The sequence below is a fragment of the Neodiprion pinetum genome, chromosome 1, assembly GCF_021155775.2.
Source record: "Neodiprion pinetum isolate iyNeoPine1 chromosome 1, iyNeoPine1.2, whole genome shotgun sequence".
Taxonomy (NCBI): Eukaryota; Metazoa; Arthropoda; class Insecta; order Hymenoptera; family Diprionidae; genus Neodiprion; species Neodiprion pinetum.
Genome location: NC_060232.1, coordinates 32,494,882 through 32,519,172, shown reverse-complemented (window position 1 = coordinate 32,519,172; position 24,291 = coordinate 32,494,882). Strand labels below are relative to the sequence as shown.

Below are 24,291 nucleotides of genomic sequence, written 5' to 3'. Positions count from 1 at the left end.
GAACTCGCAAAATCTTACATCTCCCAATTTTTCACCGGCGGACTCCTGACATCCGGTTTCCTCGACAGCTTTTCTTTTGAATTCAATTCCTGATTGTCCGTTTTCAAAATAGGCTCCGAACGTCTGTTCTCCTCATTTTTATAACCACTGCTTCGGAAATCCGTTTTAATGTTGTTACGCAGTTCAAAATTAGCAAGATCCTTACTTTTTGAAGGCTCAGGCGTACTTTCCCTGCCTGAACCCTGACTTCTGTGATCGTTACTTTTGTCCCTATACTGTCGCATAGGACTCTCAGCTCTCGTCTGTGTTTCGCCTCGTTTCTCCATCTCCACGAAATCGTCGAATGCTTTGTGCCGATGTTGATCACCTCTCCTTTCTTCGAAATTCTCCATTTTCTGCTTATCGGAAAGTCGATCATCCAAAGATTGCCCACGCTTCTCAATTCTGTCCATAAACAACTTCTTCTCGGCAATTATACGTTGTGACGCAGCAATCTCATCATCGTAAGTCGCAGACTTTTTCAACATTTTATTTCGCCATGAATTTCGTTCGTTTTGACGATCGTTTAAAGCCCCCCTCTGAAACCCTCCGTCGTGTTGCTGTTCAGTTCTTCTATGATCGTAGGAAACATCCTGGTTTCTCGAATTCTTTTTCTCAGCTCTCCGTTCGTCGATGAACCGTTCCTCCTGTTGTCTTGCGCTCTTCCCTTCGATGCGTCTCTCATCAATGAATTCTTTCTGATTTTTCGTCAAATATTCTCTGTGACTCGTAGGCCTGGCTTCTCCCACCGGACCCTCTCGCTGATAATTCATTTTACTCCTAACTTTTCTCGCTGCTAACATCAGCTCGGCCTGAAACTCTGGGCTGCTCAAACTCCGCTGGAGCGTATTTTTTCCATCGAAAACTTTGGGCCTTCTTTCCTCTTTGTCCCAACGTTCTTGCTGCTGCTTCCAGCCAAGATTCTCCTTGCCGGATTGCTCGTCGTTCCACCTCTTGCTCTCAACTTCCCGTTCCTGAAGCGACGTCCAATTCGCCTGTGCCCTCTTCGTCTCGGCGCGAGTCTTGAAGAGTCTCGATTTCCTAGGCGGTGGTCGTATTTCCTCTCCAGGCCTCATTGATTCTCTGTCATTACCAGGTGACCAGTTGTAGGAGTCCGGCGATGAGCCGTCTCCATTCGGCGGAGGCGGTGCCTTGTACTTCTTCTTACCCTTGTTGTACCTGCTGTCCCGTTCCTTAGCGTCTCTTTCCGGATATCCCTGATGACGTTCGTATCTCCCCTGTTCAGTGGGCGAGTATCTCAGGTCGGGTTCGCTTCCAAACCTTTTGAATTCCTGGAATTCCCTGTCTCTCGGATCCCCGTGCTGGTATTGAAGATCACCGTTCTGTGCTCGCGGTTGCCCAAAATTTGATGCTGACGCACTTCTGGTACGATAGGCGGCTTGCTGAAACAGAAATTACGGTGTTCGCAGAATTTCGTTAGTCTTTGCTTCGAGATCACAGAAAGAGGACTCGTTATATTGGAATAAATTACAGAAATAATCGTATGCAAGATGATCCGGATTGCCTGTGAGAAAAGAAAACGAAACTGCATGCATTTATGTGGTACAGTTGAAAGAGCCTTGAGAAGTGCCTAAGACCGGCAGTGAGTATGCAAGTATTCGAAAAATGGCACAAAGCTGAGAGAAACGCGCTGAACGGTACGAGACTTGGTTACATAGGAAGTACTTGACATTTGGCGCCTTTTCGAATACATGAATAAAGTCACGGCCGCGGCAATCGGATGCTATGTGAGTGCATTTTTCCGCCCAACCATGACAATGAAGTATAAGAACTGACGATTTTAACAGTCCGAGTATTAGAAATTCCGAAAGCAAAATAATAAATGCAAGAATCGGCCAGAACGATCTCTGGGAAAGTTGATCAGACCAGATAACAGTAGAGATTTTCATACGTGAGGTGAGGCAAGAAAATCAAGTCGGTGAATCGGATAACCCGAATAGATCTCGAGAACGCGATAATCTCTTTCTTTGAAAATACTTACGAGGCAAATTATTCTCCAGTCTTAAGAGAACTGCGCATTAATTTTGTTAGCTACCTTGTTAAGATCGTGTGGCAACGTCAGCGCGGAAGGCCTCCGTCCGCTGATGGTCCCACCGTTGTGGATGATGCTTCCATTGTTCGTAGCTCGTAGCCTTTGATTCGGGGGTTCAGGGAGAACCTTGTGACCCGAGGATTGCAAATGTTGTCGATGCATTTCCCGCGGGAAGGAGTGGGTCCATCCCGGTCCCATTTCACGAGCCACTCCACCCTGCGCATGGTGGTGATGGGAGCTGCTGTTATTCCCCATCTTCGATCGGGCGAGCTTCTAGGGGTCAAGGAACATGCCGACCCTGCAATGGCCAGGAGAGAAATGAACGGTTAGTGTAATTTCTGGATGAAGACATTCGGCAAGTAATTACCTCGTTATACAGTTTAGTGTGCGATCAGGGGAACGATATAACGATATGCACGGGTATGGGTAATGGACTTGCATACTCTAACGAATGATGGATAACGGAAACTGCGTATAGGTAATTACTCAAGGATGAACTCCAGAGTTTATGTAAATTGGAGAGCTACGCTTTAATTGGAAGTAACACAACCGTGTAACCTGGGCGCATACGGCAGATAAATATTTTCTCAAGGCACGATATCTCGAAAAGTGGTTCAATTAGGAGCTATGGGACACGCAATGTGTGCTCGACTCTATGGTAGGTGAGTACGCAGCGGACAGATGGGACGATCGAACTAGCTTTCCATTTTTTTCTCCGACGTACCCATGAATCACCTTCGTGTACTCGTTGCTTCACAGCGGGCATCATAAATTTCATAATTAAATGATTTATCGCACGCTTATTTTGCGGACGAATAAGATCGTGTCACGAAATGGAAGATAAAATATAGACATGAAACTCGAAGACCGGTACAACACGATCGACGTCTCGCGCTTGTCGTACCTGACTTCGTATCAAATGTTACCAATCATTAAAGAGTCTTAAACGCATCAAAAAGAACTTTGAATCGATAAAGAACCAGCGTAATGCCACGACGCGACGTAATAGTCTAGAAGCAACTCTCTACTCCGCCATTACGAATAGCTTGGATATCTCCGTTACGTGAATGTTTGGCCCGATACTTACAATACATGTATATATATATATACACATGTATTGTAAGTAACATATATATATATATATATGGTGGTGTGGCACAAATTGTTAAAGGTCACCGATTATTAATGCAAATTAATGCTATCCACGTATCTCGATCTTTATATCTCCTGGTTATTTCACTAGTTTTTATTTTGTTTTTTCTCCTCCTCATCGTTTATTATTCTATTAATTTTTCTCATACCTAACGGATGTTGGTTACCTAAAAAAATACAACTATTTGCATAAATTACTCGAGACCGTGACCCCGACACCAGTCGCAGTGCGGGTGTACGTCGGCAGAAGCTCGCCTCACGATATCTCCGATCGGTTTCGCGATTCGCAGACAATAAGGTAACATTCTTCAGGTATTTTCGAACCATGCAACGGTCTGCATCCCAGTTAGGGTCAGCGTAGTTTTATACGTTACAGGTATACCGTACACACGAGAAAGAGCAGGAGTACCCAACGAACCAACGAACCAGCCGCCATAAATGTTGCAGATGCTTCGACTTGGCGTTGTACGAGCAAACGTCGATACCTCAAGAAACGACAAGCTGTGGTCGGCGATGCTCGAACAAGCTAGACCAGTTCGCTTACAGTTAGACACCGTTTAACCTCACGCTGTCCTCGCATCCAGACCGTCATCGAGATGTGTGTCTTTTCTCGAGTCCCAACCCATTCACCTGTGCTGGCCTGAAGAGCAGGTGCTCTGCCTTACAACTTGCCGCAGTTTGGATCGACTTAGACTTTGAGTATCGTTAACCGTAAGCATAAGTGACATAACAGCTAACGACCACCAACTGCGATCATCGAGTATTCTTTGGGGCCAACGAAATCGGCAGGTGTACCCATAAAGTTGAATTGGGTTAAAAATTGATCCAACGTTTTTGCCGATTATTTGAGGATTATGTGCAGAAGAGTTTTTGTGCCGGGTATTGATGACTGGTTGTTTTTCTTTTTCGTTTTTTCTTTTTTTTTGTCGTTGTTGTTCTTCTACTTCTTCTTCTCTTTCCCACTCAATCGCCGAAATTCTGTTCCGAGACAGAATGCCGCGGTCATCCCGTTAGTAAAATGTCTCAATATTTGGTAGTGTCGAAGTTACTGTAGCAGTGACCGAAGAACACAAAGAAATAAATGCTAAATCGAATAACGAGCACCTGTTTTGCGCGGTTTTTTATCACTTAAGCGTAAAATACAGTTAACACAGTTACCCACGGTCACCGTGCGATCATCGAGGAAAAGGCATCATAGCCAGGGGCGTTTCTCGACGCCGTGGTATATATATATACAGATGTATACATACATATATAATATATATATATATATATATATATATACGTAATTGAACGCGGCTATGATAGATGTCAGCGATATCGCAATTGATCTCGTGTGCCAAAGGATCTAAGTATCCTCCGGCCGATCACCGAATTACAGAGATTTTATCACGGAGCGTGAAGGATATAGCCACGCCTGCCGAAACGATGATTTGTGATCGGACAGTAGAATTGCCACATACCGCACAATTCTCTATATAACATCTAACGATAAGATGTAGAAATTAATGATGCAGGAACTCGGACCTCCGGAATTCTCGGCTTCCCCGGTTTTGTACCTATCCTAAGATAGCCGGAGTGACCGGTAGGTACCACGTTACAAAGCGGCAACTCATGCGTGACGCGGGTGGTTATGATATCCCAGCCTGTGACGATCTTGAGTCATCGAACCTGGACGATCGGAGCTGCCAGCGAGTTCAACAAAACCAGAAGAAAATAAAGATCTCGTGGCGCCACAACCGAGTCCACTTTTCCAATGAATATTTGCGTTGGATATACACAACGGGCGTAATAGACCATAAACAGAAGTGCCTGTATACGCGCTCCGAAGTATTAAATTTACAATCGTCGTTGCTGTAGAGAGTTTATTTCACATTATAACACCGAAGCACAATACTAATTCCAGAATTGTTACCACCTCGATGGGCTACGTTTGTAATATGGTAATGCGTAAAAGGCAATTTACTAATCTTCCGAAGTACAGTCACGTAAAACTCGGTGTCACTGAGACGCCACCGTTCACAATTAGACACAGTTGAGGTAAAAACAGTTGTCAGATATAAGAGAATCAGATCAACCATGGCGTAGGTTTTAGATCGATCCGTTCGTTTCTAATTGTTCCGAAAAAAACCCCATACTATATCAAATGAACATGAGAAATTCCGACTCGTCTACTTGCCCGTGGCGTGAAAGAAATTTGAGGAAAAAAGGCATCGAAATTTCGGATTTTCCCGTCAGCTAATCAGTGCATTCTACAATGCACCGCAGTAAGGTATTTACCGCAAGTGGAAGTGTAAGGATAAGGCTGTGTCTCGTCTAAGGATAACGTGCAGCTGAAGATCCATTATTATACCTGCTTGGACTCGCGTGTAAGTTCTCCTTTGGTGAGGCTGAGCACTAAAAACGACGCATCCACGAGGCGCCAGTTCACGCGTCTGTATGAATACAATCCATGTGTAGAACGAATTTGCCCTGAAACGGCGTTCTACGGCCTCGTAAGTTGGCAGGAACGAAGAAAGACGTACCACTACCGTATTCATACGGGTTAATCCGACAATGGTGTATAGAACGTGGGTCAATACTCGGGGGAGCTGGGCGAGCTGTTGAAATAAATACCGTTTAGCAAGAATTACTACGTTTAAATCCCTCTCTCGCGTCCGTAGAGCGAAGACGCTCCAGCGGTGAAATCTCGTCCGTGGGCGTCGATTCGACGGATAATTGGAGGCTGTGCCGAGGCATGAATGCATCTGTCGAAACAGCTACATGCAACGGACAAGGTCCTTATCCCGGCATTGTTGCACCGCTTCGTACAAGCAGAGAATTGTACAAACAATGGTGTGTGTGTGTGTGTGTGTACCACAAGACGTGGTGTAAGCCAGGCAACGCTATCTTATCTGCATCATCGGATTCGCCCACCTCGCCAACCGCGTCTGCAGGTCAGAGCCTTTCGCGTAGCAAAAATTCACCGTCTCACGGCTTATAGAGCCGTTGTATGCGAGATAACTGCACAGTGGGTAAACTTGGCAGTGGAAAATTTAGTCGCCAGAACGAGAATCGTTTGACCCGCCTTTACGGTAAAAATGTCCAACTCGAGTCTTGAGCCGTCAACGAGGTGTGCGATCGTTTTTGCATCGTACCAGTTAAGAACCTTAGATTCTCTATTCGGTAATGGGTTTAGGCGAAGCACCGTTCGCCGGGTCACATCTCGTCAGACACGTCTTGACCCGAGTTGACGCCAGACGAAGACGAAGACGAAGACGAGGAACGAGGAGTGAGGCGAATAAGAGAGCGGAGTGAATGAAACCAGGAAGGTAACTTGACCCGGCTTAAGGAAGGACGCACTCAGCTGTGATGTCGCGAGTCGGTCTTTTCTTCCTTGCCTTTTTCGCCGGAGCGCACCGAGTACGACAATAAAATTATGATCAGCGAAAAATTGATCTGCGGCGAAAGTGCGTATCGAGAGGTCGCCTCGGCTGCCGGCGCCGTAATCATCGTAATCCTTTCTTTCGGAAGGTCGTAACACCGTGGCGGATGGCTCTGGAGTCTCGTTCAAATTTGCCGAAGCGTAAAACTTTCGGATCCTCACGAACTTTCGTTACAGCAATACAGAATAAATAGATAAATAGTACGCAAAGCGGTCAAGTTAAAAGTTGACGTAAAAAGACTCTTGAGATAGTAATACGTGCGTATAATTGAATAGACCCGGCCAGCAGATCGTTATTGTAAAGCATTGAACACCGGAAGTGATAGTAAAAGTTTCATCGTATTTTATATCGACGGTCACGACTCGGACACGGACAAGTGAATCGGTACAAGTAAAATAAAGATTGCAAGAATCCACGATCATGCTAACGTATTTTCTGATCCGGAATAAGAAGCTATAATACAGCTTTAACTTTATCACCCTCAGGACGGTACAAGCAGCTGCGGGCAGGTAAAGGACGAAATATGGAAGCCGGAAGCTGATCGTTCAGGCAGGGAGACGAGCCGAGGCTCAGGTACAAACTTTTCCCGGTCTCATGCCGCAGCTGAAGACAAAACCCGGGACCGAGCGGCTAGGAATCCAACGAATGCAGATCGCTCGCTCATAGATCTGCGGCCGGGTAGCAACTCTCGTTTAATTGACGCCATGAGAATCGAGGACTACCACCGAACGTTGTTCACGCTCTGGCTTATAAATCGGTAGAGCCGGGCATCGAACCGATGTGCTCAAGTTACACGAGCTCCCGCATCGATATCCTGGAAGTTGAGGCTGCGTTCCCCGAAGCATAAAGAAGACACGCAGAAGGAGGAAAGACATCGGCAACTTTTGCCCGCGTGCATGCATATTTTCCCTTTGCACGTCCTTTAAAAGCGGCCTCTCCTCCGCTGTACCTGCACACCGCTGATTGCTACTCTTGTTCATCCCGAGGTAAGTTATAACAGTCGACGCGGAAGAGGCAGAAGAAGAAGAAGCGAGAGCAGAGTCCGTTGGCTTTTTCAAGGTTGGATGCCATTCGGTCAGGTTCACCTGGCCCGGAGCAAACTGATGTCTTTCTGAGAAATTCATACTTTACGACGGAGCGAATAACGCTTTGCCGCTGCTCCGATCCGTATCGTTTCACCGTGTACATGCGTACATACTTGTAACTTATACCCACCTACCCGTGCACCAGTATGGAATTCAGAGAGCGAATTAAATTACCGTTAAGGTGAAGCTGCGGGTGAGTCTTAGCTCGAAATTAGTTGCAATCGGTTCGGATCTTTAGCAAAATTCTTTCGTTGAACTACATAAATCGATTCATCCGCACGATAATGGTCACTGATCCATCCCTTCTCTTGCCCCGTAAAAGTCTCCCGTAGACTTCTGGTTAATAGCGGTAATTATTGTTTTTGTTCTTAAAAGGTTTTCCCAGCCAGGTTACCGTAAAGCTTGCAAAGACTCTTTGCGAAATCATTGTCGACACAGGTAACAGGTGTACGGTTCCAAAGCCAATTTGCACGTTACGTGAAATGCTTGGCGCGAAGAAAAAAAAAGAATATTTCGGAGCACCCGGAAGGTTGGAAACCCTGTAAATCTTTCGGTTGATTCAAAGCCGGCGTGTAAATTATACACACGGAACCATTCGCATTTATACCGAACGGAACTTCTGGCTGCGTATAATACCTACGCCGAATAAATATAAATCCTTGAGAATCTCTGGACAGCATTTGGGTTCCTCTCAAGTTCTTCAGAATCTTGAAGCGTGCCAAATCGCCTGAGAAAATCTGCAGCTTATTTATACCTACCTATATGTATAATACCGTTGTACGGCAGAAGAAATCTTCACGTACGATCTGTCACGCGGAGAAGCGAGGTGAAGAAAAAGTGATATAAATTATTAAGAGAAAAAGAGAAGGAGAGATGATTAAAAATTTTTAAATAACGTAAATAAAAATCATCGCAGCCCGATTCGCGTTCACATGCCGCATTTATCCATAATGCATATTACGGCGGTATGCATTCGGTTCCAGAAGCCCGTCTAATTGGCATGCGCGAGACCTTGCGAGTGATTCCTGTAAGTCGTACGAATATAATACCTGTAATAAACGCGTCATACGTACATATAATACCTGCGGAGTTTTGATGAAAAGATGAAGAATTTCAAGAGAAAGGGAGGGGAAAAAAGGAGAAGACGAAGAAGAAGGATAATTGCGAAGGAATTTAAGGCGTGGCTTTAGGGAGGCGGGTAAGAGAAGAGTACCTGTCGAGTGGTCAAGTGGTTCCGAACGTCGTTGCAAGTTCCGGATTTGAGAATGAGGTCGCGGCGTTACTCTCGGAAGAAAGTCATCCACCAGAGATCCCTAAGATCGGAGAGAGTGGAACGAAGTGGCCCGAGGGATAACCGAAATTCATCTCGCGGCTCATGCTCGATCGGTAGATCGGTATTTAATCATGACCCTCGGGCAGCCTAGAATCTGTTTCTTCCCATCCTATCGACGAGATACTTTCCCAGTGTAGGTTGCGATCCGCGTACAACACACGGCGTGCGCTTAGTACGGACTCGGAAGGTCTTCCGGGGGCTGGTTTGGCAACTTTTTGACGAAATAGAAAGCCGCGAAGGTACACGTCTACACCCGTAAACGGTGTATAATCAATACGGGCACGGTTATCGCCTTGTGTGAGTTACGAGGCTTTTCAATTTTTCAGGTCAATTACCTTATACCGCAATTATATCGACGCGACGATCTGTATATAATACATATCTCGGTACGAAACCCGGGGCAAAAGAAAGTCCATCAAAGCGATGACCGCGCTACCATAAATCGATTCAAGCGAAACGCGTTCATACCGATTGACCGTATAAACTATGGGCGAGTATACATTCGTGTACGTAATTTGTCCAAGCCCCGGTCCCTGGATTTAAATCAGAAGAACGCTAAAAGTATGCTTCAATTTGCAGACAGTATAAATTCCTCGGATCCGAGACACGTCGCGAAATCGGCGCATGCATCGGAAGCGCAAGGTTACACGCTGAGCGATCTCTGTGCTTTATATACCTGCGTCAAAGTCATCCGCGTGACACATCTACTTTCTTCAATGCGAATGACTAAGTATCTTTTTTGCTCATCGGTGCAGAGCAGTCCGCACTGCGGCGAAGAGAGAAGAGAACAAGCGCTCCACATTCAAGGCACCGTGTCTCGTCTTCTCGGAATTTTCGTATACCATCGCATCTTTACACATACGTATTATACACACGTTTCTTCGATAAACGTAAAGGCGCCGCGGCCCCGTCCCTGTTTCCGATATGGGTCAATGCCTCTCTCCATATCTCGCCTCTCTTCTCGACCTTCTCAAATATTTCGATACATACCTACTCCTTGATTTCGATGGCACTGACCTCGCGATTCCCACCGTCGGTCCTACCACGAAGACTCCCATTCCAGCATCAAATTGCCCACCTACCTATTTATTACGACAACGCGATTTCGTGCAATCGGCGTTAAGTTCGTATTTAAACTGCGTGGTTAGAGGCCGCGAGGATTCTGACGTGCGTATTTCACAATCGCGGAATTCGTTCCAGCACACGTGGCGATGGATTCCAAGCGATAAATAAAAAAAAAGAAGAAAAAGAAAAAATCAAAGAACGCATAGATGTTTAAGGTTGAAACGATCGCTCCTCGACCACATTCCTTGCACGATTGAATACGTGAAAAGTGTTACGTCGATTGACCCGGTAGTTTGGGTGGATTTTAAAAGTAGCGGGAACGATCAAGTTATTTTGAGCAATCCTGCCCACAGCGTATTATAATCATTCTGTGAGAACCTACAGAGGCTAATAAACCGTTGCGTAATTAACTGCCGCATATTATTTCACGTGTATAGATATACGTGTATGCATATGCCGCGTGCGTAGCCTGTAAAATTATGCATTTTTGAATCATCGACGAGGAACCGAATGGGTGTAACTCTCCGACGGGGGTGTATAATGACATTAATGACTGAGAAAAATGTATGGCTATAAGCTACGTACGATACTTGTAAATGTATGCATGTATTTGTATATACAATATATACATACATCCCGCAGATCGAGAGATTAGAAATCGTCGCGTATTCCTTTCTACACCTTATCGTTACGCACTCGCGACACGAAGCGGCGTTTTCTAATAGCCGACTGTAACCGATACATATATGCATGAGCCTGCAACAACACATTTTAAAAAAGTGTCGACAAAGCGTCCTCCTCCCCTCCTCCCAGGGATTTGCATTCGTATAATACGCGGCAAGGCTGTTATTTCGCACCTGCAAACGCTTCCAGACACAATAACAGATGAAACCGTATAAGGAAAGAGGCATGAAAAAGATAAAGATAAAGAAAAAGAACAAAAATCTCGCCATTTGTCCGGAGATTGCTTATATATTTCTTATTAATTCCTCCCTCTCTCTCTCTCTCTCCAACAGATCACCTTCTTCTCAGCTGTAATAGTTATCCGTAAGTATGCGTAAGCTGCAAGATCCAGGATCGTTTTCCCCTCAGCCCCTGCACCGAAAGCTGCACGTGTCAGCCCCGAGGATAGAACCGTAATACGAAAGCTCAATTACTATCAGGATGGGTAATTTATATTCATTCCTGTATCGACCTTTCCGTACGATATACTAGTTTTCCTTCCTGGCACTCGACTAATTATGTTCCTATTACATAATTTTAATCAAGAACCTGCTGCAGCGGTGGAGAACTCGACGAGTCGACTCCGGTCGTACATAATGTATATTTATGTACCTATCGTCGATGCGTCGGGTCTATTATGCAGGCATATCGACATCCTCGGTCCACGTCAAGTCTCGCTTAACCATCCTCTCTCGTCTATACGTACGTAGGTACGTAAGGTTCTAGGTTGTAGGTCAGAGGCGTGTCGTATTGGTTAACAAACATCCGTATGTTTGCCCGAGGGATGAGAAAGTCGTCGGTAGTACAAAGTTAAACCACTTTTTTGTGTTTCCTACGTACGCAGGTACATATGTACGTACATGATGTACATTACACAGACGTAATATGCGTAAGCAAACGAACCTCATTGTAATTCCAATTATACGATACAGGCGGGTAGGAATTTCATTAAATTAAATTATTATAGAGGATATTATTATCATCTTTCTTAACCTGCAGCCGGTTTTTCAAAGATTCGTGTCGTCGTAGCGTATTGAATGATAAAATATGACAAGTTATTACACAAAAATAAACCGAGGAGAGTTCACTTCGTCTACATCGTTGCAGCTTCTTTGGCAACGACGTATGCACATGGAATAAACACATAAAACTGCCGTGGCGACTATAAGTAAATCGATAATTAGGTAAACAGTTTTAATAGCCAATTCCTCTTTACTAGAATGATGATGAGAAAAAAGAACAAGGAAAAAAGAAATAAAAAAAAAGAAACAAGAATCTTTTCGACGTCGGAGTTCTCAAAGAGCAACAAAACGTCGAATAGAACTAGAAGCGAAAGAAACATCGTGAATGTCCGTGAACCTCCTCCGTCAGAGACAAATTAATCAACATTCGAATGCGGACGATGCGTTAAAAAAAATCTTTCGAAACATCACAGCTGGTTAATTGGAATTCATAACCCGTTTATTGCATTGAAAGGTGCAATCGGTTATTCAATACAAAATCGCAAATAAATAACAGTCACGCGATCGTTTCGTTTGATCGAAGCCCGCTCTGACAACGCGGGAGGACTCGAAGATCGTCGGCGTAGGCGATCGTTGCCTATTTCCAGTACGAAGAAGGGTATTCGGGCTTCGTCGAGCTCGACGTTGCTTCATGGCCCCAGGGTGCGACGGGAGAGAGTTGTTCCACATCTTCGGAGACGCGCGTGCGTCTTTATTTCTCGACGTTACAACGTCGTCGCACGAATTTAATACATACCGACACTGAACTGCAAACACGCGTATACGACGAGTATAAAACGCGTGCGTTCCATCTCCTCCCCTTTCTCCCGCTCGATTACACACGCCGAATGTGCGATATTACTTTCATATCATACTCTGCGATGATAAGAATAATAAATAATAAATAATAATTAATTAACGGACAACGACGACGAAAAGGTAAGACGATGTTTTTTCCCCTTCTCTTACTACATTCACGCGTAGAATTATAACCGACGTATCGCGGCATCAAAAGTTTCGCTGTAAGGATGCAGATTCGCAACATTTCATTGCACGCATCTATGCGTCTCGCATCTGCAGACAAGGATAAAACCTGTCCAAGCCTTTGACGGATCTTTTCATCGCGAATTCAATCCACGCACTCCTCACCGTGTATCGCAGGGCGTGGTTGACCATTCGGTGTATCTTCAATCCCTGCGGTTAATTTTGCAACAGACGTACGTCTCACGGGCTGTCATTCGCACCGACGGTGACACACCGCAGGAAGAAATAATCTACGAAGCTGAATTTAGGTTTCTTAATGGACACCTATCGCAATGTCGCGAATAATCTGTTCGAAGGGAAGTTTTGTCCCATCCCGACCGTTTGTCACATGATACTTTTTTCTAGGGTAATCAGTGTAAAAGTTGACTCGCCTTTCATTGCCGGGGGCGGTAGAAGTAAAAGCGGTTCTTTCAAAGTAGGTATAACGGCAGGTTCGGAGCTTGAATCATCTTAGAAACTCGCGTCGGTATATAAAGAAAAAAAAAAAAACATTCTCTCAATTTTTGCACAAAGTGCAATTGTTCCGGGTATGATTTTGATGTGAAAGTTGAATGCATGGGAAGAAAAAATGGTCTCTTCAATGTCGGCTTGCAGTGTTCGGGGGATTCGGCACAGGAATGTGGGTACATAACTGATCGTGAACCAACAAGAGTCCTGGTGGAGGGTACGTACGTTATTCGCACCGTCTCCAAGGTCGTGAGAGAGTTTTGTATCATGTCGAAGAAACCGCACGGCCGAGTGTGCGATATACTCGCGTATACCAGAGTGTAGTAGGTACACAGGTTATACAAATACGCGAGCTAGGTGTTGTACATATTATACGATCGTGCAAAAAGACAATGGCGCAAGGAGAGTTGATGCAAATCTGTATACCTACAACAGCAACAGCAACAGCAACAGCAACGAACACGGTTATCTCCAGCATTACTGCAGGTATAGCTACGCGTTGCCGGAATTTCGACGAATGAAATGGTATTCAAACTCGACAAAACGCGCTCGTTGCAGCTACGTAAGTAGATTCGTTACTCGCTGCTGCTGCAAGAAGAAGCGGTTTTGTTTTCTTATTTCACCTATTCTTCTTTAATTCTGATACCGTAAATCTCGCAGCGAAAACCGGTTCAGAATTACGACCGTTAAAGAGAACTGACAGACGTATAACAGACGTACAGACTCCGTTGCATCACGATCAGCCGCATGGTTAACTGCACGGAGGATTGGCAACGCTATCAAATTCGCTGCTACGTAAGAATTCGGGAACATGTTGAATTGCAGCGTGCGGTAGCTCTCGAGCGATATTTTTTAACAACACACCGAGTACGGAATAGAATAGAAAGAATAGGATAAAAATACAGAGAATTTCACCTTGTCGTGAGGCTAGGCGTCGTACGGCTGCGTGACATCCGACTTTACCGTTTGGCTTTAAAATTATCACCTTCTTTATAACCATCGGGGAAAAAATAAAGGTCTAATTGACGCTAACACGATCCACAAACCTAGCGACAGGCGTGAACAAGAAGCATCGCGATATAAACGCGTCGCGGGAAAAGATCCAAGAAAAACGATAAGGCATTGAAAAATGCGTGAGTTTTGTTCAAGCCTAGCAGTTCGTCCATTTCGTACCAACACCTTTGTGCCGGAGCTTCAGAATTTCGTGAAAGTCATTTTTACAAGGATGATGATCAGACCCGTTATTATATCGGATGATAAGATCATAGAATAAGCGTAAAGCACCGTGAGAGAGATGAACTCGTAGTTGCATACAAAATTTTTTTTACAACAATCAGTCACATCGTATGAATTCGTAAGACGAAATATCGCCGTTTCTAACGGCTCGAACGCACGATGAATAATGACGAAAGATCATATTAAAGCTGTAAAATGCAATATTTCACTCTTCTCTCGACAGGCCAAAACTTACGAAAGTTAATTACAATATTTTGACGCGCGCATCGAGCCTCGAGTTATCGAATAGAAATTAAATAACCAGGTATAGATACAACGAGGATTGACTTGTACGCGTAATCGGTTACTCGTGTCAGAGTTAATTAACGCGTGCGAGGACAGCATTAACCGACACCGTTAAACCACGTTGTAGGTGCACGTGGAAAATCAGCTGTAGAAATTACGGTTTTGCGATCATGTCCGAGGCAGGGTAAGAGCCGTGTGTACCTCGCCGAGTCTAACGCATGGTAATCATCCTAACGGACTCCTTCCGCGAGTTCGAGTCGCCTGGCGTATCGTAGGTATACCTAGGATAGTTTCGCGTGCCCACGAAGCAAGGAGGGTCGACGACGTCCCTCTTCGGCATTAAGCCGTGCCGACTTATAACCTGCATGGATATGCGTGCGTGCACGTGGATCTGCCGATAGTTACCTACGCCAGCGATATGCCTGGATTTGCGCGTACGGATACCTAGATAAGACCGACGTAGTTATACGTATATAGGTAACACTCACTGCACGCCTACGTATGTGCAAACCTTCGTCAATACATCCCCCGATACGTATAACCTTATATATGCGCAGGTTATTTGCGGGGCTCGCATTTAACCGAGCATAATTATGTACCTACCATACGGTTGGATATGCGCAAGCTTTGTACTACCAAGCGTATGTACCTTATATTCCTGGGTATGCTGTACACATCCCCGTACATAATGCACGTATAACGCAAGAAATTAATGCCTACTCTACGGCGCTGTTTCGCCAACTTCCTTATTTCCTCGGGCTGGCGCGCTGCCTTCCTTCCTGCCTTCCTTCCTTCGAGAGAGCCGTTCTCCGGTCATAAAATGCCCGACTATTACGGTATTTCAAGCAACCGGACGATCTTCAGAAATTCGCTTCTATTTACAGTAAGTGTCGCACATTTCTTGCACAGGTACCGTGGCATCGATAAAGTGCACGCAAATGTGTCACATGCGCCTTGAATTGGTTCGCGGGTAATGCCAATCCACTGATACGTTTTGACCAATTGTAAGGGAACAAGGAGAAGTCTGCAGTCGATGCATTGCCGGTAAATCCATACGTCAAGAGAAGGCAATTGTCTCGTGAAAATCGTTCCTCCGAATAACGACGCCATAGCTTCGAACCTAATCTTATCTCATCGTCGTGTCCCGCAACCTAATTCCAACACCCAGTCCATCTCGACGGCCGCACCGTTTCCGTTTCACACTTATCGCACGTAGTAAAAGCCATGACTCTCTCTATGTGGTGTAGGACCTGGGCCTTCATCTGCGATGGTTCTTGAGTCCCAAATGCCTCGGTCCGCTGCACCGTTCATCACCGGTTCTATAAAACACCATGGTGTGAACATGGAAGTGAACCAGGTCCAATTCCTTAGCTACCTTTGACAGGTTTTATTGGAATTTGTTGGACTATCACATTTGGACACGTTAGAGATTTGATCGCGAAACGTGAACGAAGATCGGTTCGAGTATCCGGACAGTGGTATTTGTAGTACACACTTGTCGTCAGTGTCGAGCGACGATGACCTCACCAAACTTTGAGACGGACATTTGGAGCGGAAATTTTTACGATTCGATATCCATTAATTAATTCAGATCTAAGACACGCGCAGCTGCACGATCACGGCTTGACGTTCGCTAGTGATTAAAATTCACAGGACACAGTTCCTTATCCGTTCTGCAACGATAATCGGCACAAGCAAAAACGATTTCCTTATATAAAAAGTATACCAAATCCCGAAATCATGCTCATTATGCGTCTCGACAGTGAGTAATTATTATTCAAGCACGTCGTATAGCGCGCGATTAATAAACACGTTAATACATATATACGAACGAAATGAGCCGGCGATTTGCAAATGCGGATGAATATAATTTCCGACGCTTCGACGTAAATTGAAACACCTAATTATCGTGAACGGGAAAATTGTTTTTTTTTTTTTTTTTTTTTTTTTCTACAGACATTAGGAATATCCTTACGTACATTACATGCTGATGGGCCGCGGATTGAAATTACAATTTTATTTTCCTTGGATCATGAATATTCTCAAAGACCGAAGCGTCGAGGCGTTTGGCCTAGTTTTAAAATTGCCAACAACAATCGGAGCAACGGAAATCGGTATACGTATAAATGATCCTACATCCACAAAGAGTACGTAGAAGCGATATGGAACCAACCAGGTGGGGAACAATAGTAAAGAACGACACACTCGGAGGATCCTCGCGAGATGAGCTCGTAAGATAAGAGCCTAATTACAAGGAAAAAAGTAAGTACGCGTATACGGTGCCAACGAAGCCGTCTTGCGGCGAACGCCGCGCCAGTTTCATTCGCCGGGCGTCTTCTTCATCACGTGCGGTTTCAGCCGAGTCGTTGCCCTCGCCGCAGCAGCGAAAGCCATACATATATATCGCGTAAGTAGATTACAGGTATGCGTATCCTAATCCCCTAGGCAGAGTAAATAATAAATGTCAAAAAAGAAATCATCCCCCCCCCCCCCCCCCCCCGCCATTCTTACTCCGCGGAGAAAACCAACCGCCTCGGCTCTTGTATAACCGACTATTTAACACGCTATTCCGCAGCATGTGATCTATATTTTAATAACTTCCTGTTCACACTTACAACCGGGCGCGGCAGCGAGTAAGACATTCACAAGGTGAAGCTCTTAAGCTGTGGGTGTAAAAAGAAGCGGGAGACGAAGAATCCTACTCGAGCAGCATTTCCTCCTCCAGTGCTTGGGGATGGGTAGGTGTATCGTAACGGACGAACATCCGGGATTCCTAATTACGATTACCGAGTCGATCCCAATCGAGGGGTTGAGGTGGGATTGAAGTTCCGAAAGCGCCAAGTTCCGAATTTTTTCGTGGCGAAACTTAAAGTGAAGAAATCAAACTTTGACGAAACATCAAAGTTTCGAATAGTCCGATAGCCGACGCTCAAAGTTCCGACACGTCAAACTGCCGAAAGTGCGAAAATGAGAAAATTAAAAAGACTGAAGCATCGAAATTCCGAATGATAGAAAATTTTCAGTGGCTTGGTGAAATTTCACGACTTTGCTCTTCCTTTGTCTCGGATTTTCGATATTTTTCTGATTTTTTACACTCACTCGTCGAGTGAACTACGTCGTGTGAGTAAATTTTAATTATCGGGATTTTGCTCTATCGATACTTTACTTTTCGGAACTTTTACTCTATCATAACTTAAATTTTCGAAATCTTACATTTAGCAAGTTTCATTCGAAATTTTGCCGTTTCGCAAAAATTTGATATCTTCGCTTCAAGTTTCGCCACCAAATAATTCGGAATCAGGCACTTTCGGAACTTGAACCGCTCGTTACTACCAATTTGTCTCAGACCGTGTTCCTCAACCGTCACCATTCACGCTCCCGCATGCGGCACGGCATAGATTCAGAGCCGTTTCGCGGCAGCTTCTAACATTCGAAGTATGTAAGTATGTAACTCGCAGACTCTCCGCATCGCCGCGACGATATGATAAAAACCGTATTGAAGTATGCCATAATTTTTCCACGGACAAACTATGCGTCCGCGTAACCCACGCACGTAGGCACACACACACACACACTCCTGTGTCCTAGGTGCAGCGGACTTTCTACGTGACATAAACAACGCGTGGCAGGGTATAGCTTGGACCGTTCCAACATGGATAGCTGGCATGTGGAGGGTATACCTTGTTAATCGGGTACACATACCGTATCTACTATTGCAGGTATCCGCGTATGCAGCACCGAGGACACGAAGGTTTGCGGATATGCGACATTCGCAGTCGACTGCTTGTAGCTGTCCGTGCTTGACCCGTGCATTTCGCTTAACCGTGTTCTTTCGCCTTGCATGCCGCATACACGCGCGAAGAGATGCGTACATCCGGGCATGTCCGTAGAAAATTTATCAAAGTCATCGGGTCGTTTTGCCAAGACCTAGATAGGTACGTGGAACTCCGCACTCTTCGATCGTACAATTTGAAAAACATCGAGCTATCGAGGAGGTATATCGGAGTAAAGCGGGTGTCTTGTATTCTACGACTATACCTAACCATGGCATGGACAGGAGTCGTCTTAGTTCTGACTATCCGAATTCGAATTTATCAAGACTATCAACGGAACGAATCATGGATTGAAAATCGTAAGAGATTGTGCGCATCACGTTGCACACGTTTGCCTGCAGGCTGCACGTTCGGCATCGAGCTAATTTCTTGTATAAGATTATAGTAATCGGAAGATGAACGATGAGAATCGAAATTCAACATCCTGAGCTATCGAACATTCTATGCAAACGATAGTTAATTATCCGACGTTGATATATTACGATTCAACGTACAACGATGACGATCGGTATTGATACCTCGGCAACGAGGATAATCACGCGTATAATACAAGTCTCGAGCGATGCATCGAGTCCAAGGATATCGAGGACGGATGCCTTTCCCCCATTTTCTCCTTCCTTCGAGCACCGCCAACGACGAGTGTACTCAAGACCGAAGGAACATCCGATAAGTTTGAATCGTGAGATATCTGTGTCACACGAGCGCGGTTTTCAAAGGAATCTCGTCACCTGGAACCGTCTTCCTTGTACACCGCGGGCCGGAGATGAGACGGAGCGATTATTTCATAAGATCACCGATGCAACGTCCTCCCGGAGAGCCGAGGATCCTCGGGATCTGGAAAGGGGCAGGTATAGCAAGCATTGCGGGCCGTCTTGCGGACCGCTGTTAGAAATCATTGACTCCCTCTGCGTCTGAGGAATTTCAGAATGCGGAAGGAAAGGCTCGGAACGGGGCGTTATAGTTGCAGGTAATCCGGGACGGTATATACCTACTCATTTATGGAATCTGTAAACCACTTTGCTCTCGTGTCCGTGAAACGCGCGGACGATCGCGCGGATGCGCGTTCTTTATGGCTACGAAAGTGTATTACACCTGTACCTCTACGTTACACACATACCTGTATACGTCTACATACACACAGGCAGATATGCCAATTTCTGCAAGGAGCGCCGGTAAAATATACGGGTACAAGTGCAGCATAAACACATCTCACTTTTGCCGACAACGTAAATTTTCTTACGGAATTATACCTCCAACTGTACATCTAGCTCGTAAAGCGAAAAGAAAACACGCTCTTTTAACGCAATAATTACGGAACTATACGACCGAGCATCGGTATGTACAGGTACGTGATTGCTGCACAGAAATCATCATGCGATTCGATCATTGAATTACATCCATTGCTTGCGTTGTGTTATATTACCTAAGACGGTATAAGCTTCTTTCTCATTAAAATAACGATTATAGAAGTAGATCTGTACAGAAAAGTAAGTTCCGCGGGATCAATTATTATTCAATCATACCTATGATTCTCTGTTTCGAGATAACTAATATTATTGCGTATGCTAATGAATACTATTTTAAATATAATGTAATAATCGTAAACAGTCGTTAATTAGTAGAGCTATAATTTACGAACGGCATTATAAATTTCAGCTGCATTGTTGAGAAATATCTGTATAATGCAGTTACAGCTTGTTTTTATTTTCTTCTTCGACACAATAAAAAAATGCGTACGGTAAATGTAGAATTTCACACAAATCACGTCGATTCCACGGTAATTAACACACCTTGGATCCGGCTGTCCCGCTGTCGCGCAATACTCGAACGTTTATCTCGTACCGATATTGTACCTCTTCCGTAAGATTCTCCGTAAATTTTTCAACTTTTTATTCATCAACATCCGTCGGTGTATCGAAGAAACGAAGAAAGCGATTTGGCACGTCGAGAATAGTCCGAGGTATTCCAGCGAATTGCTCGCGCGTTAATTCGGGCAACTGTTCTATCTTTTACTTTTCTTCCGTCAAAAGTTCAATTAGTTTTGCCCAAGGTAGCGGCTGCACAATAATACAACATAAAAGAATACGACATGGCATCAGGCGTTACATTATACGTTCGCAACATTATTTTCTACCGTGAGAACTTGTCAGCTTTCGCTTCTGGGTATACCGGGTGGTACGCGTGTACTGCGACACACCTATGCCAATCTGGCGTGCACTAAAGAGAATAGGTATCAAAACTCGTCCGAAACCACAAAACTCTCAACGAGCTTCGGTAATTTTCTCGTTCGCGATTTCTATTTTTCTTCGCTGTAACGCATAAGGCAGGTACAACGTAAACGCGCACGATACTTTCCTCATAAATTGATTAAACCCGCGCCACGCGTCACTCTGTTGCGTTACGTGATACACGTACAATGTATATAGAACAAATATCAAATATTATAACAAACGCATAGGTACGCGTAATAATTACACGTATGTACGTTCACGTGGTTGACGCGTACAACGTAAACCAGACTATGAATATGCACCTACGCTCGGCGTGTCAAGGTCTCAAGTTCGTTTCGAAGGAACTAGACACCGTCCGTCCACCGGTACAATAACGAATATTACATACCTGTGTTATAATTCGATACTCTCTGCAACTATAATTAGACGACCCGGTGTAAATACGAGTAGGTGAAGCGTTGGCGTAGGTACGACGTGTGTTACATATGTGCATTGGGACGTAACGTCGTACGGATACGTGAAAAGACGGTCGTCGATACACCGGCTGCTGCGTTATAGATGCCCGTTTATACGAGACGCCTACACGCGAGCAGTCTCGACAAAGCCTCGTCATCGTCGCGGTGTCGGGAAGATCCTTATATGATCTGGCTGGCTGGCTGGCTGGCAGGGTCGAAGAGACTACGGTGGTCATTCGATTCGCAAGATTTCGCAGTATAAAAGTACAATGGTCTGATAATCGTTTGTGCGAAGAAGTAGGAGGAGGAGGAGGAGAGCTTGCGACACTTGACGAGAAAATAACGAGAATAGGAACGTGCATCCTATTCCCGCCTATGTGAAAGCCTTTTGTTGTAATTGTATAACACACTGGAGACGGAGGACTGGAAGGTACTCATCAGCCGTGGAAATCGCGGCGTGCAGTCTTTGCGGAGGCTTTTGCCGCAGGTTTGCCTCCGAACCCCGTTTCCTCGACTCTTTCGTCACGATTTTACAACGCGTCTGCAGATATCGGGTCGTATTTCAATGATTATTTATTACGAAAGGATTCAAAGTCCGCGCATTTTACACGCGAACGCGAATATTCGAGACTTGTAAAAAATTTTCCGTTCCTTTCCTCTCGTTTCCTTTCGCCGAGATGAAATTGACGCCTGTTACGCCGCAGCGACGCACGAACGAAATTCGAAAAGGTTAGAGATGATTGTGCCTGAGCCGGGCGTGTGTCGATTCGACGATATAGAAACCCGCGCACGAGGGACACGAATTAATCAATCGAAAGAATCGGTTTAATATTCGATCCCCGACTCACGGCGGTCAGACTGGCTGCATTTGACCGTGCGTCGTATGTAAAAAAGGAAACATCGTAAAAAGAGTTATAAATACCGCGGCGAGGGGGACGGGTGAAAAATTGATATGTCGCAAACATGCCGTGCCGCTTATGCTGACAAAAGTCTTTTGTGATTTCATCTATGCCGGATAGATATTACACATACATGCCTATATACACCGGTTACGTTGTCTTACGAAATGATAATGACCCAGCCAACCGTTCGTGGCTCGGTTTTCAAGTGTCTTATTCCCCGCCGAGGAATGCGACGAGCTCTCCTCCGTTCGTTCGTTCATTCTTACGAACCGCTTCGAACCTTGTGAGGAAAATTTTTCGATTTTTTTGGGAGAAAAAAAGAAACTCACAGCTCGCAGTTACAACTTCAAGTTTACGTTTCTTTACAAAGACCGTATCTCTCTTCGCTCTCGCTGTAAGGTGCATCAGTTTTTCTCCCCGCCTCTCTGGAGGATAAAATTTTTATCTCTTAAATCTTTTGATAAGACGAGGGTAATTATATACACCAAACAGATAACGGACGGTCCGTTATTTCTCAAGGTTCCAATGACGGGTTTCGCGATTTCCATACTGTGTTGTACCGTGATAAACTCGGTATAATAAGAAAGCAGAATTAATTGTAAGAAAGTGTAACAGATACCGGGAACAGCGGGTCGCAGTGAAATTCTCAACGTTTAATTATCTCTATAAATGCATACTATACAGAATTATTATAAAATATATTATACCTGTATGCACCCGACGCATAAAACATGTGCACATACAAGATATATTCGACCTTATGCCCGGAGTGAAGTTAAAGATTTAGTGTTAATATATTTTTCGCAATAGAGCTGTTATCAAAAATATCAAAAAAATTAAAATTAATATTCAACAACGCGATAAAAAGATGCGTCGCTTTATTACCGTCGTATATTTTGACAAAAACTTGCAAACACACCGCAACCGGGACTCTTTTACCACGCAGAATGAAACGGACTGACATTGAACGGTGCGGTGTTTAGAATCATAATATTCGTGTATGCAAGATATTACGTAGTTGTCATAAGTTGAGTAAACGTATATCTACACTCTCCGGGATGTTATATGTTAAGGACAAGCGAGACTATGTCTCAATGTTAACTTACACGTATGTACCTGCATCGTGCTCGTACTCTTCGCAGCGATGTTTACCGAGTAAAAAGAAGATGTTGTTTTAGCGTGTATATTATACAGCGAGTTCATCTCCGTATGTACCTACCTATTTTGAAATCACCCGGGCAGTCGCAGAAGCCTCGAGACTTGAGTCGCTAATGATAATAATGAATATATAATAATGTCAAGTATGTACTGTGGGTAGGTATGCTAGGTACACGCTTTCCGTGCAGAGGAGATAAAAATCATCTCTATCTATCTCTCTCTCTCTCTTCTCTGGACGGTAGAGGAGATTCGCTTTTTCTTTTCGAAGTAGGTACAGACAAACATCGGGTACAAGAAGGTATCCCACACGTCTTTGGGCGTAATCGAGAGTTGAACCTGACTAGGTTTTGAAAGCTCGTTTAACCGCTGTGAGAGCGTCCCGCCCATTTCAGCCTAAGTACGCACATAAACGCGTATGTTCGGCCGATAATATGTGTACGCAGGAACAGCAGTAAAACAGTAAAACACATGTACAAACGCACTTGCGTACGGCTGTGTGTATTTTCTGTTATACAGCATATATACGATACACACGGTCCATGCGACTCGGAATCTTCTCCCAACTTTTGAAACGCGTGAGAAACGAAGGCAGATATATACAGCTGTGCGCATTGTTGCAGGAGGAAGGTGTTTTCCGACGTAAGAAAAGGTTTCTCCAAACCCCCATTGAAATCGAGTGAAACCTAACGTAAGCAAACTGCACACTCGGTGCTCCTTCTAACGAGACACTTCTCATCATCACGGGCTGCTACTTATGTTACAGCAGTTATCCCCCCCGCGCACTTTGTTAAAACGTAAATTGGCTGCGCGCGAAGAAAGCTGCG

At 44.7% G+C, this 24,291-nt stretch overlaps 1 protein-coding gene across 3 annotated transcripts in view; it reads right to left on the bottom strand.

Annotated features, from left to right (window-relative positions):
• The window catches only part of LOC124223083 (uncharacterized), a 50,360-nt gene that overhangs the window by 3,990 nt on the left and 22,079 nt on the right, over positions 1–24,291 (bottom strand). For all 3 annotated transcript variants that reach the window (XR_006884200.2, XM_046634754.2, XM_046634764.2), the window contains exons 2-3: positions 2,096–2,390; positions 19–1,442 (exon numbers count right to left, since the gene is read on the bottom strand). Coding sequence is in view for 2 of the 3 variants with exons in the window: in XM_046634754.2 (XP_046490710.1) it covers positions 19–1,442; positions 2,096–2,347 (1,676 nt within the window). In the remaining variant the exon portion in view is untranslated. The remainder of the gene's footprint in view (positions 1–18; positions 1,443–2,095; positions 2,391–24,291) is intronic.